Raw genomic sequence first — 13,743 nt, 5'->3', positions numbered from 1 at the left:
GGTGGAGCATGTGACACTTCACCTCGGGGCCATGAGTTCAGGACCCACAATGGGCCTAGAGCTTCTTCAAGGGAATAATGGGGGGGGGGGCACCTGGGTGGCTCAGTCAGTAAGCATCTGACTCAATCTCAGCTCAGGTCTTGATCTCAGAGTCAGGAGTTAAGCCCAGCATTAGGTTTTATGCTGGGCAAGAAGCCTACTTAAAAAAATAAAAGAAAGTGGATGGAACTAGAGTGTATTATGCTAAACGAAACCGTCAGAGAAAGACAGATACCATATGATTTCACTCATGGAATTTAGGATACAAAACAGGTGAACATAAGGGAAGGGAAGCAAAAATCATATAAAAACAAGGAGACAAAGCATTAAGAGACTTAAATACAGAAAATAAACAGGGTTGCTGGCGGGGTGCTGCATTGCAGAAAGGGCTAAAGAGGTGAGGGGCATTAAGGAGCACTGGGTGTTGTATTTAAGTGATGATTCACTAAACTCTATTCCTGAAATTATTATACTATATGTTAACTTGGATTTAATTTTTTTAATGTTTTATTTATTTTTGATAGAGAGAGAGCATGAGAGGGGGAGGGGCAGAGAGAGAGGGAGACACAGAACCGGAAGTAGGCTCCAGGCTCTGAGCTAGCTGTCAGCACAGAGCCTGATGTGGGACTCGAACCCACGAACGTGAGATCTGACCTGAGCCGGTCAGAGGCCTAACCGACTGAGCCACCCAGGCGCCCCTAATTTTTTAATAAAAAAACAAAAATTTTTAAAAGATACCAGAAAATAGGGTATAATTTGAAGATCAACCAGAAGATAAGGGTGGGAGGAGGAGTGGGGGAGGAGCAGAGAGACAGAATGCCAAGCAGGCTCTGAATTGTCAGCACAGAGCCCAATGCGGGGCTCTGTCCCATGTGAGATAATGACCTGAACAGAAGTTGGACACTCAACCAAGTAAGCCACCCATTTTTTCCTTATTTTTTTTAAAATAAAACATATGTTGGGGCGCCTGGGTGGCTCAGTCGGTTAAGCGTCCAGCTTCAGCTCTGGTCATGATCTCACGGTTCGTGGCAAGCCCCGCATCAGGCTCTGCTGACAGTTCAGAGCCTGGAGCCTGCTTCTGATTCTGTGTCTCCCTCCCTCTCTGACCCTCCCCTGCTGGCACTGTCTCTCAAAAATAAATTAAAAAACAAATAAATGTTGCTGAGGATGTGGAGAAATGGGAACCCTTGTGCTCTGTTGGTGGAAATGTAAAGTGAAGCAGCCACTGTTGAAACACAGGAGAGCTGGTCCTCAGAAAATCAAACACAGAAGTACTAACCCAGCAATTCGACTTGTGTACACACCCAAAAGAAGTGAACGCAGGGACTCAAATATTTGTTCACAGAAGTATTATCTACCACAACCACAGGGTGGAAACCCAAATGTCCATCTATGCATGAGTCGATAAAATGGTTAGCAACAAAGTGCTTACACCAATTAAAAGTATTAAAGCGGGGGGGGGGGGCGCCTGGTGGCTCAGTTCATTAAGCGTCAGACTCGATTTCTTGCCATGATATCAAGGTTTGTGGGTTTGAGTCCACATTGGGCTCTGTGCTGACAGTGTGGAGCCTGCTTGGGATTCTCTCTCTCTCTTCCCCCTACCTCTCTCTGACCCTACCCCGCTTGCTCTCTCTCTTGGGAAGCCTGGGTGGCTCAAGTCAGTTGAGCGTCTGACTTCATTCAGCTCTGGTCATGATCTCGAAGCTTGTGGGTTCCAGCCAGGCTTTGGGTTTCGTGCTGACAGCTCAGAGCCTGGAGCTTGCTTCCGATTCTGTGGCTGCCTCTCTCTGTCCCTCCCCTGCTCATGTTCTGTCTCTCTCTCTCTCTCTCTCCCCCTCTCTCTCTCAAAAATAAACATTTAAAAAAATTTTTTAGGGTATGAGAGGGGCACCTGGTTGGCTGAGTTAAGCATGGGACTCTTGATTTCGGCTCAGGTCATAGTCTCACAGTAGGTGAATTCAAGCCCTGTGGCTGGCTAAGTGCTGACTGCAGAGCTTGCTTGGGATTCTCTCTCCCTCTCTCTCTCTCTGCCTCTCTTTCTCTCTCAAAATAGATAAATAAACAAAAATAAATAAAAATAAATAAACGATCAGATGAGAATATCTTTACAACTCCTAGGCAAGAAAGAGACACAATAAAGCCATCCAGGCGCCCCAAGAATGGATCCTTTTAGGTCACAACACAGAAGTCTTAAATTTGATAGGATTTTATACACTGGATTACATAAACACATTTAACTCCCAAAAGACTAAAAAAAAAAAAAAAACACCCACCTACAAATCAGTAAGAAAACGATTATTTGGAGGCAACAGCAAAATCCTGTGCGTGCACACACAACAAGGAGATACACAGAACAATTTTACTACCAAAAAACGCAGGTAAAGGTGGGGCAGTATTTGCATCCGACAAAAGGAAACTCAAGATTCATCATTTCCACTCAGCGGGGCATTTCACGTGAATAAAAAGACTCCTCACAAAGCTGCAGTTGCAGGGGTGAGTGCGTGCTCCCAGTGGGGCTGGGATTCCCCGAAGCGGAGCGTACCACAGGAGAGGAATGCCCAGACCCGCACCCCAGGAACCGACCCTGAAAAGAACCAGAGATGCTGTTGGGATCTCCATCACCCCCACGCGGCCGGCCCAGGGGAACCACGGGTCTCCACCGAGAGGACTTGACGGGCCAGCTCCCTCAATCCCCCCCCCCTCCCCCCCGCTCACTAGCAGGGGAAAAACAAGTTTAGCAAAACCTAATGGCCAACTTCCGAGTTGGTTCAGGCGCGGCAGCAGGGGCTACAGGAGAGGGGCTCCCGGGAGCCCCTTGGTGCGAGCCAGCCCAAGGCGCGGCTGCCGGACGAGGACGCGCCCTGCTCACCCTGAGTCGCGGGCTCGGCCGCAAGGCGCCCGGGACAGCCTTCGCAGACGCAAGCACCGCCTGTCAGGCCCCGCACCCGCTGCGCCTGAGGTGCCAGGGACGCTGGGCTGAGGGACACATGACACCCCTCCCCGCCCCTCGGTCTCCCCCTCAGGAGCCCAGAAACCACACGGGAGACAGAGTTGCAGGCGGCCGCAGCCAGCGTGTTGCGCCCCTAGGCGGGCAGCAGGCCGCGCGCGCGCAGTTGGAGCAGCTGGGACAGCGTGTAGCGCAGGCGGCGGAAGGCTGAGTCCGAGCCGAAGCGCGGGAGCCCCCGGGGGAGCGCCGAGGGGTGCACCAGCATCAGATAGAGCTTCGGCAGTGCCAGGAAGCCGAGCGGGAGCAACAGCAGCGTCTGCAGCGCACCCAGCGCCCACAGCCTGCGGACCCAAGGACGGACAGACAGATGGAGTAGCGGGCAAGACGCCCAACGAGCCCACCGCCTGCCACTGGCTCACCTGATGCCCGCCCCGCCGGTGCCCCCGAAAAGCCGCCTCTCCTGCGGGGAGACGGAGCAGCGTCGAGCTCGGCGCCGGGCCGCGGGGAGTAGGGGAGGGTGCTCCAAGAGGTCTGGGTCTCCAAGGAGCGGGAGGGAGTCGTAAGGCACCAGCCTTAGAGGGGTCGCAACCTCGAGGGGAGGTGGGATCCCATGGGTGTGGGTATCCCCCCTGTGTTGGGTCCCGACTCCAGCGCGCCCCGCCCGGGCCCGCGCTCACACAGTCAGCCTTGGCCACCTCTTCCATGAGCGAGTCCGCGCAGTCCTGTGTGCGGCGAGGCTGAGAGTCGCACCTGCCGGGAAGGGCATCGAGGTGAACGATCTGCTTCGAGGTGGATGATCTGCTTCGGCTCCACCGTCACCCCACTTGACTCCACGGTCCCGAGCGCCTTACAGTTCCGGGCCGCCCCTCAAGGCGTCCAGCGCAACCGCCGCCTCCATCACCTTTCCCTGCAGCTCCTGGAGGGGGCAGGAGTAAGGCTTCAGGACTGGGAGAGGAGACCTCGGGAGGCGGGGAGGCGAAGGCGCAGATCTGGGGGTGGAGGAGGTGGAAGCCACAGTGGAGTCGGAGGCGAGCCGCCCTTGGGACTGAGGACAGCCATACCTGCAGGACTCCGCTCTGCTCCTGAACGCTGGCCCAGGCCTCCTCCGTCCGCTGCACGCCCTGGGATGTGGGGGGCCCTGATGAGACTTGGAGTAATATACCCCTCTCCATCCTCCTGCACCTGCCCCGGCTCCACCCACACTTGGAACCGACAATCTCCCTCAAGCCCAGCTCCGCTCGCACCTGCCGCAGGCCCTCGGCCTGCTTGGCGTGCTTGGCCTCCACCATCTCCAGCTGTTTCTTCCGGCCGATCCAAGGAAAGTCAGGAGCCCAGCACGCCCGGAACCCCACCCACGCATCCGCTCTGCCCACACCCTCACCGAGCCGCCCGCTCAGCCGCTCGAGCATTGGGGGCCCCACCCAAACACCTGCAAAGCCATCAGTTGGGTCCCGAGTTGTTCCCCTGCGCGCTGTTGACTCAGTTGTTCCCCTCCGTAGTAGAAGAGCTAGGGATGGGTGTTGTGAAGACGGGGTTTGCGGGGCTTTGAGGGGCAAGGGATGTCCCGGGAGGCCGGGACAGGGCAAAAACAGGGGCGAGGACTACAGGGTAACTTCCTAGGGGAAGCTGGAGACCGAGATTTCTTCCTGTATGTTACCTGACTTGACAGCTCCTCCCACTGCTCCTGCAGCTGCCGGTTGTGTTGCTCCTGTGGATAGGGTTGAGAGGGCGTTCTGGGCCTCTCGGAGACCCCAGCCTCCGCTGCTGGCCCTACCCAGGCGGGGCGGGGCCCCCAACGTCGGAACTACCCCACGCGGGGCCCAGACTCTGCCCCCGTCCTATTCAGCTCCCCGCCCTCTCCGCAGGCATCGTCCCAGACCCTGCCGAGTCCCCACCAAGTCCTGCTTGCGCTGCTCCGCCGCTTTCAGCAGTGTGCGCGCGCGCTCCGCGCGCTCCCGCGCTGCCTCGCGCGCCTCCCCTTGCAGGGCCCGCGCTGCCTGGCTTCGCTTCCGCTGAAGGCTACAGAGGGGAAACTGAGGCGGTGCCACTGAGGGAGGTGGCGGGTGTTCCAACTCCCGGGACCCCCGGGAAAGGCCAGTTGCTAGTGGGGCCGAGGAAGCCCGCGCCAGGTCGCCACACCCTCCCCTTGGTGGGTCCCCTGAGTAGATCTTCCAGATCCCGCCTGCCTAGAGCAGAGGTTCGAGCCCGGGCTGGGAGGAGTAACCGACCGGTTTGCCAGCCGCTCTGCCCAGGCCTGGGTGCCACCAGCCGTAGTACCGACCCTCGCGCACCCGCTTCGCGCCCATCGAGCCCCACTCCCCGCGCACCTGCGCTCGCGCAACCGCAGGTCCTGCAGGCGCCCAGTGAGGCTCTCGCTCTCGGCCTCGAGTCCCCGCACTAGTTCCTCCAGCTCCTGCTTCCGCAGTCGCCCGTCGCGATTGTCCTTCTGCAGCTGCAGCAGCAGCTCTTGCGTCTCGGCCATGATTCCAGCGGCTCTGCCCGGCCGCCGCCAGCCGCCGCTTGCCTATGGAATCCGGCACGCGGCCGGCGTCACAATGGGCGACAGGGGGCGCCCTAGCGCAGCGGGCCCCCACCAGCCGCAGCAGATGTGGGTCAGGCGGGATCCCGCTCGCCCTCACACAAAAAATGTTACGTGAGAGCCAAGGTCGGATTAGTAAGGTTAATAATATACTAATACCTAATGCATAAAAATGGAGGCAACATTGGTTCCCCAGTATTGAAGATGGAACTTGCAAACTGATCAGTTTTTCCTGTGGAAAAGACTTTGAAATATATATCATGATCCATACATATGTTCAGATCTTTAGGCCCAATTATTCCACTCCTGGAAAATTTGTATGGGGAAGAATTTAAAAAAAACAAAACGCTAGGCATTAAATGGTTCGCTAAAATGTGTACAATAATCACAAAAAGGAAACTTGTAATCATTACAGTGATCTATTTAAACATTAGGTGGCATGTATAGAGAGACATATCATCTAGTGAAAAAATATGATTTAGGACTGATGCTAAAATAACTACGGTTACAAGGTAAATGGGTAAGATCTTTAAGGGAAGGAGAATGGCAAGCTATTTTTATTGTTTAGTGAGACTGGAGGTGATCTTTTCCTTTTAAAATCTGACTTTAGGAGCGCCTGGGTGGCTCAGTCGGTTGAGCATCGACTTCAGCTCAGGTCATGATCTCACGTTCCTGAGCGTGGGTTGGAGCCCCCAACGGGCTCTGTGCTGATAGCTCAGGGCCTAGAGTCTGCTTTGGATTCTGTGTCTCCCTCTCTCTTTGCCCCTTCCCTGTTCACCCGCTGTCTCTGTCTCTCAAAAATAAATAAATGAATGTAAAAGATAAAATAAAATAAAATCTGCCTTTATTTGCTAATTGCGATTATGAACTTGGATGCCAAAATCCTAAATAAAATCATTAACTAAACAAATCTACAGGAGTACATTAAAAAACGTACTTGGAAACCAAGCAGAGGTCATTCTGGGGATTGTCCCCAAATCAGAAAGCCCATGTCATTTACCACTTGGACAGAGGAAGAATACCACCATTTCAAGGGTGTGAACATTCAATAGGTATAGAACATACAATCGATTGATAATTTTAAAAGCTTTTTTGAAAGAGGAACACAAAAAGACTCCCTAACCTTGTGAAGAGTACTTAGTAAAAATGAATAAGTAAGTAGGAAGTATTAGAAACATTTCCTTTAAGATTTTAAGAGACATGGGACATCTGGGTGGCTCAGTAGATTAAGTGTCCGACTTCAGCTCAGGTCATGATCTCATGGTTCATGAGTTGAACCCCGCATCGGGCTCTGTGCTGACAGCTCAGAGCCTGGAGCCTGCTTCAGATTCTGTGTCTCCTTCTCTTTCTGCCCCTCCCCTGATTGTGTTCTCTCTCTCTCCCTCAAAATAAATGAACATTAAAACAATTTTTTAATAAAAATAAAAAAATATTTTAAGAGACAGCAGGGCACCCGGGTGGCTCCCTGGGTAGAACATGCCACTCTCTCTTTTATTATTTTTTTATGTTTATTTTTGAAAGAGAGTGTGTGAGAATTGGGGCAGGGCAGACAGAGGGACAGAGGGTCTGAAGCTGGCTCTGTGCAGACAACAGACTGCCCGATGCAGGGCTCAAACTCACAGACTCTGAGATCATGACCCAAGCTGAAGTCAGACGCTTAACCGACTGAGCCACCCATGCCCCATGTTGGGCATAGAGGTTATTTTAAAGAGAGAGAGAGAGAGTGGAGAGAGAGATTGAGACCAGAAGCATGGCCCTGCTGTAAAGGGCTAACATCGTGTAGGAGGTCCTGTAACAAAGCAAGCAAAATAATTAGCGAAGTCTTAAGACTATGCAGATGTAGTTGACTGCCAGCCCTAAAGCTACACACCTCCAGACTTGAACTTGCCAATACAAGAACTTTAGAGTACTCCTTCTGAAGGTTCTTGATCTGGGGCATCAGGCCCATCCTTTCCTAGCCCCAGGCATAAAGCAGGACTAGTCTAAACCAACCATGGTTGTCTTCTCTTTTGTAGGATTCTGTCTCTGAAACTCAAGGGGAATTTGGCTGCGCGGTTCTGGGAGGTTTGGCTCACCATAAAACAAGACGCAGGGAGGGATATTCTCTGTGTTGCCTATTGATGTTGTTTGCAAGTGATGCCTGAAACAGCCGCAGTTACCTTGTAACCATGAGGAACCTAAAAGAGCAACTCAGTCTAGTCTATCTTGGGTGTCTCATAGATTGGCCCTCACCTTTCATGGGCTAGAACTAGGGCACCTGCTCATTTCGAAGGCAACCACCAGCAAATGGAAATGGAAATGGAACCAAGACAAAGGTATAGATCAAGGGGGATGTTGGGGAAGCATCCTCATGAACACACGACAAATGGTGCTGGGAAGGCTGGGTCATGATTAGAGAAATACCAATCTCCACTTTACGTTCTAAATAAAAAGTAACCCTAGAAGGATCAGAGACCTAACTTGCATAGGTGTTTGATTGAGACTTTGGTTCAGAGAAGGATGTTTATTTATTTTTGAGAGAGAGAATGAGTGGGGGAGGGGCCGAGAGAGAGGGAGACAGAGGATCCAAAGCAGCCTCCCGAAGACAGCAGAGAGCCCGACTGGGGCTCAAATCCATGAACTTCAAGACCATGACCCAAGCCAAGCAGAAGTCGGATGCTTACCCGCCTGGGTCACTCAGGCGCCCCTCAGGCAAGACGTCTTAAGCAGGACACAGCAAACGGAACCTGTGGAGGGAAATTGATGGATTTGGTTATATCAAACTTAGCAATTTCTGCTTCATGAGAAGACACTTTGGTAGGGTCTCTTGGCTGGTTCAGTCGGTGGAGCGTGCAACTCTTGATCTCAGGATGGTAGGTTCGTTCGAGTCCCACATTGGGTGTAGAGATTACTTAAAAATAGAATCTTTAAAAAAAGAAAAAGACGCCTTGGTAATGAGAACATTGTATCCTAACTGGAAGTGGATTGGAGGCTCTATACCTGAGTATAGACATTAGTCAAAACTCACTGGATGGAACACTTGAGATCTATACATTTTACCATATGTAATTACACCACTTAAAAATCCACTTGTAACAGAAACCAGGGACAAATGTTACAAATGGGTGACAGAATAGGAAAAGGTTTTTGCAATCTTTCGCAATCAGCTGATTAGTAACTAGAATATATGGGAAATCCAGGGGCCACCATGAGAAAGACCAAGCAAATATGAAGACACACTCTGAATTTTCAATCAACCAGAGCAGCCAGCATGAAGACGTTGGTTGACGTCTAATATAAGCAATGATGTGAGTGAACAGGAGTCCTTGTGCGCTATTTATTATCGGCACCACCCTTGAGCCAATTGGGGGAGCAGTTGGGTATGAACAGTGACTGGATATGGTGGCCCTCCATGACCCACAATTCCACCACAGACTATACGCTCCAGAGGAACTTTCTTTCATGTTCTCAAAGCACTGGGAATAGCCTGAGTGTCCCACGAATGTCATGAAATTAAAGAGTAAAATGTGATCTATGAAAACAATTTATAAAGGAATCCAATAGAGCACTTAAAAAGCTAGGATCAGGCAGCGCCTGGGTGGCTCAGTCGCTTAAGCGGCCAACTTTGGCTCAGGTCATGATCTCGCAGTTCGTGCACTCGAGCCCACTGTCGGGCTCTGTGCTGACAGCTCAGAGCCTAGAGCCTGCTTTGGATTCTGTGTGTGTGTGTCTCTCTCTCTGCCCCTCCCCTGCTTGTACTCTGCCTCTCTCTCTCCAAAAAATAAGTAAATATTAAAAAAAATTAGAAACCACAAAGACTCAAGTTCAAAATCCTCCTGTCCTCCACCAGACTGGGTTAGGAGCCACCTCCCCCTTGCCATGCCACTTCCTGGGAGTCAGTCAGGGTGACCCAAGATGGGCTGGACGCACCCCACTGAAGGTGGTACAGAACAGGAAAAGGGGGGGCAGTGTCAGCTGACGAGCGCCCTGCACTGCCCTAGATTTTTCTTAATGGTTTGGTACTTTTGAAATTCTAGTTGGTTATTAAAAACATAGTATGTGTAGACTGCATTTTCCCCAACATATACGAATGTTAGGGGTTATGACATTTATGAATTTCTGAACATCTTCAGAAAAAGCTGGAAGTGGTCACTGGTAGCCAGCTTCCTGGGCTGCTCTACCCTCATCGTCTCGGCTGAAAGCAGTGACTGCGTCTTTATTGCACGGTCTTAGAACATCTGTATGCAGCTAGGAGCTCAGTAAATGTCAAATAGGAAAGAACAATTACAGGGGTGCTTGATTGGCTCAAGTTGGTTGAGTATCTCAGTTTGTTTCAGGTCATGATCTCACCATTGGTGAGACGGAGCCCCACATTGAGCTCGCTGCTGTCAGCGCAGAACCTGCTTCAGGTCTTCTGTCCCCATCTCTCTCAGAAAGGAAAGGGAAGGGAAGGGAAGGGAAGGGAAGGGGAGGGGAGGGGAGGGGAGGGAATGAGGAAGATAGATTATAAAATCTATGCTGTGCAGACACCCTTGTTTTATATTTTTAAACTTTTATTTTTTGCCCAATAACAGACAAAAGATTTAGGTAACCTATGATTTATCAAATAATGAAGTTTACCTAGAAACAACTATTTGATAAAAAGGTACTTTTAGCAACGACAACAACCACAAAAAACACTTAAAGAATACAAAAGCCACCTGTGTGGCTCAGTCAGTTGAAGTTCCAACTCTTGATTTTTGGCTCAGGTCGTGATCCCAGGGTCATGGGCTCAAGGCCTGCATTGGGCTCCAGGCTGAGTTCAGAGCCCACTTGGGATTCTCTCTCTCCTTTTGCTCCTCTCCTCCACTCACATGTGCTCTCTCTCCAAACTAAAATTTAAAAAAAAATTTTTTAACTTTTAAAAATGTAGAAGAATACAAAATTGACAGTTCTTTTGGATGGCATAAAAAGTTCTCCAGTATCTGGGCCCTGCTCAACTGCCATTTCCCTGTACAGCCTATGTGAAACTCACCATTTTAGTCCCTTAGATAAATCATACAGTTTTATGCCTCAGTATTTTTCATATGCTGTTCCCAATACATGGAACAGCCTTCCCTTGAATCACTGCTCAATTTTCACCCTTTCTTTGAGGACTTTCCTGACCACTCGTTTTTTGCGGCCCTATTTGACCAATTCCTACCATAGCTCTGATTTGCAAGAGCACATTTTAATTGTTAAACATTCAGTTAGCTTTGACAAAGGAGTCACTCTAAAGATCCATCGATAAGCTTGCTTATTTGCTCCTTTTTCGTATCTGGGTTTCTGGTGGGTTGTTGTTTCTTTTCATGGTTGACATTTGTTGCTTTTATAATGAAAACAGTAAGTATTTGGAAGAAGAAAAGCACCGCAGCAGGTAAGACAAATGTAAAGCTACCCCAAATGACCGCATCCAAACAAGGACCCACTCTGCCTGCTGATGCCCAGCACAGTTGGCGAGCAGTGACTCCCAGCTAGTTTCCCCAGGGAGAGTCAAGTCTCAGACAGATTCTGTTCGAAGATGGGCACGTGGCCACCAGTTCTGACCAGCGCCAACCTGCCCTGCAGTTTGCCAGGAAAGGCCTCCAGGACTCTCCTGAAGCCAGGCTCATTCTGGAGGAAGGGGAATGGCCCATGATCCCAAGGGCTCACCCAAGGGAAGCAGGTCTTGGCTCCCTGGTAAATGCTCCTTCCTCGCACCGGGATCCCTCCTCTCTGGCCCCTCTCACTACCGCCAGTCCTCTTCTGTTCCCTCTCCCCCTGGAGATATTACACCATGTCCCACGGGTGAGCCCTCCCCATGTGGTGATGCCCATTTACCACCTTAAGGGGTGACCCCCTGCCCATGCATCCTCACCAGGAGGTTCAACACCAATGCTGCCCCCGTGGCCCCTCTCCTCAGGCTGTTGTCCTAGAAACTTTTTTCTGATGTCCTTGTTGTCCTAGAAACCAGCTTCATTGACTTCTCTCACCCTCCCTCCAGCCTGTCCCCAAATCCTGGAGGCTCTTGCATGGCATATTACTGCCCTATCTGTTCCTCCACCTCCACTGTGAAGAGAGAGGCCACCTACCTCATCAGTGCTGTTACAAAGAATAAAGAAGCTGATGTTTGCAAAGCCCTTAGAACACGTCTGGCATACAGTAAGTGACACAGAAACCCTTGTTAAATAAGTTTAAGTAAAAAACAGATTGTCAATTTCTGACCTCTTCTAACCATGTTCAGTGCCATTCCTCCACAACTGGATCATTCCAAAACTTCCTAAGTAGTCAGCCTGCTCCCACCTCGTCCATCCACAGCAGCCAGGGGTCAACTGCTCCCCTCTGCCACCAACACACACCTACACACACACACTCAGCTCTCTGGCAGCTTCCCACAAGTCCATGTACTCACATGGCTCAGTCTAGACTGTTCCTCCAAGCAACTGGCCTCAGAGCCCAGGAATCTGTCCCCTACAGCTCCTTAGATTCATCTGCCTGCCACAGGGCCTTTGTATGTGCTCTTCCCCCTGCCCAGACCTTCCCTCATGTCCGTCAACCCTCCCCTCAATTCCAGCCTCTTAAAAAAGCCTTTCTTGGGGGCACCTGGGTGGCTCAGTCAGTTGAGGGTCCAACTTCGGCTCAGGTCATGATCTCACAGTCTGTGGGATTGAGACTCACATCAGGCTCTGGGCTGACGGCTCAGAGCCTGGAGCCTGCTTTGGATTCCATTCACTCTCTGCCTCTCTCTCTTAAAATAGACATAAAAAATTAAAAAAAAAAGCCTTTCTTGGCAACCCCACCCCAAATCACAACCTCTTCCCCGTGGTACTTTTCCCGTGTCTGCCCAGTATGTATTATCTACAATCTATACTGTATCCCCCACTGGAATAGGAGCTCGGCTAGGACAGCGCCTGGCACACAGAGTTGTTGAATGGGCATGTGGACAGGCTGTCTCCACTGCAGAGACGTTCATCTTGTCCAAGGGCGTAGGCCACAAACCAGTCATGACCCGGAAAAGCTGTGGCCCAAAACCACATCTTTTGTCTGACCCCACAGCCTGCCCCTTGCTCATTTGCCAAAACCTGCCACACCCCTAGGCCTGCCTCTGCCAACCTGCAGGGACACCCCTGGATGCTGGTGTCCCTGTCATCCCCCCGACCCAGCTGGGTCAGCTGCCTCACACTGCAACAGAACAGTAGCTCCACTAGCACCTCGGTCTCCTACCAAAGGACAGAGGTTGGTGAGTAGCCACCTCCCTTGAGCTGCTCTTGAATACTATGGTCTGTGTCCTCTTACGTAGACAGGCTATGTAGGGACCCGGGAAGGTAACAGTCCACTGGCATGAGCCAAGAAAGGGGACTAAACACAGCAATGTTCACTTCCTGAGAGGCACGGAGCCTGTAGACTCCCAACGAGGTTGGGAGTCCCGCCTGGGTTCTGTGGACCCACTAACCAGGCTCCTGGTGCCTCTTCTCACCCAAGATGGAAGCCACCACTTATCCCTCACCCCCTGCGTGGCTACCGCAGGCCCCTGGTGGCCACAACCAACTGTTCCACACACCTCGGCAGTGGCCTGTGGCCAAGGCAACGGTGCAATATGGACATGTGATGAGAAAGTTTGATGAGGAAGGCATGGTGAAGGCAGGGATGGCAGCTGCCAACGGGCCGCAGGAGGGAGCCTCACCAGCTCCCCAAGAGGCCTGCCGTGGATGATGATGCCTTCACTGCAGGACATGGACCCAGCAGGTGCCTGCTGAGGGCAGAGAGGGTCTGCAGTGAGCAAGGCCTGGGCACTGGGCTTACTGCCTGCAGACAGAGAGGTAGACACCAAGGCCATGAGGTGAGGCCAAGCTTGCAGAGCCTATGGTGTGGACAGAGGGCCACCTGAGACCCTTGTAGCCACCTAAGGCTGCACACCGCACACCTCTGTTATGGGATGGGTTGTGTCCCCCAGAATCTCTGTGTTGGAAGACCCAGCATCTCAGAATGTGACTATATTTGGAGATGGGGTCTTTAGAGGGGAAATTAGGTTAACATGAGGCTGTTGGGGTGTCCTCTAGGCCAATCTGACTGGGACCTTTGTAAGAGGAAATCTGGATACAGACACTCGCAGGAGGAGGACAAGCCGAGAGGCTTCAGGAGAACAACCCTGTTGAGACATGCATGGATTCAGGCCCCAGCCTCCAGGACCATGAGAAGTTCCTTTTTTTTTTTAATTTTTTAATGTTTTTTACTATTTTTG

The 13,743-nt window shown here is 51.3% G+C and overlaps 1 protein-coding gene across 7 annotated transcripts; it reads right to left on the bottom strand.

Moving 5' to 3' along the window:
- Nucleotides 1–2,766: 2,766 nt before the first annotated feature.
- On the bottom strand, nt 2,767–5,510 carry TMEM191C (transmembrane protein 191C). Of its 7 annotated transcripts, none has more exons than XM_029922336.1 (10): nt 5,314–5,510; nt 4,882–5,005; nt 4,644–4,694; nt 4,416–4,493; nt 4,231–4,287; nt 4,048–4,107; nt 3,838–3,902; nt 3,664–3,736; nt 3,406–3,446; nt 3,091–3,327 (listed from the first exon to the last, which is right to left on the bottom strand). In XM_029922336.1, exons 1-10 carry the CDS (start codon nt 5,466–5,468, stop codon nt 3,123–3,125), a joined length of 909 nt encoding a protein of 302 aa, XP_029778196.1. In that variant the 5' UTR covers nt 5,469–5,510; the 3' UTR covers nt 3,091–3,122. The 7 variants fall into 7 exon arrangements, with proteins under 7 accessions (XP_029778197.1, XP_029778193.1, XP_029778192.1 ...); XM_029922334.1 differs by having other exon boundaries at nt 3,406–3,523; nt 3,666–3,736; XM_029922335.1 differs by having other exon boundaries at nt 3,406–3,517; nt 3,666–3,736.
- Nucleotides 5,511–13,743: the final 8,233 nt, after the last annotated feature.

The sequence above is a fragment of the Suricata suricatta genome, chromosome 14, assembly GCF_006229205.1.
Source record: "Suricata suricatta isolate VVHF042 chromosome 14, meerkat_22Aug2017_6uvM2_HiC, whole genome shotgun sequence".
Lineage (NCBI taxonomy): Eukaryota > Metazoa > Chordata > Mammalia > Carnivora > Herpestidae > Suricata > Suricata suricatta.
The sequence above is the reverse complement of the archived record's forward strand: the minus strand, read 5'-3'. Positions and strand labels throughout refer to the sequence as shown.

Excerpts from the sequence above, each read along its gene's own strand:
- TMEM191C (XM_029922331.1), bottom strand. The coding sequence starts at position 5,468 with ATGGCCGAGACGCAAGAGCTGCTGCTGCAGCTGCAGAAGGACAATCGC. Across the intron at positions 4,695-4,881 it reads AGCAGCGCAAGCAGGACTTG|GAGCAACACAACCGGCAGCT; the intron begins GTGGGGACTCGG and ends CCCTATCCACAG. Across the intron at positions 3,328-3,663 it reads AGGTGGCCAAGGCTGACTGT|GCTGTGGGCGCTGGGTGCGC; the intron begins GTGAGCGCGGGC and ends TTGGGTCCGCAG.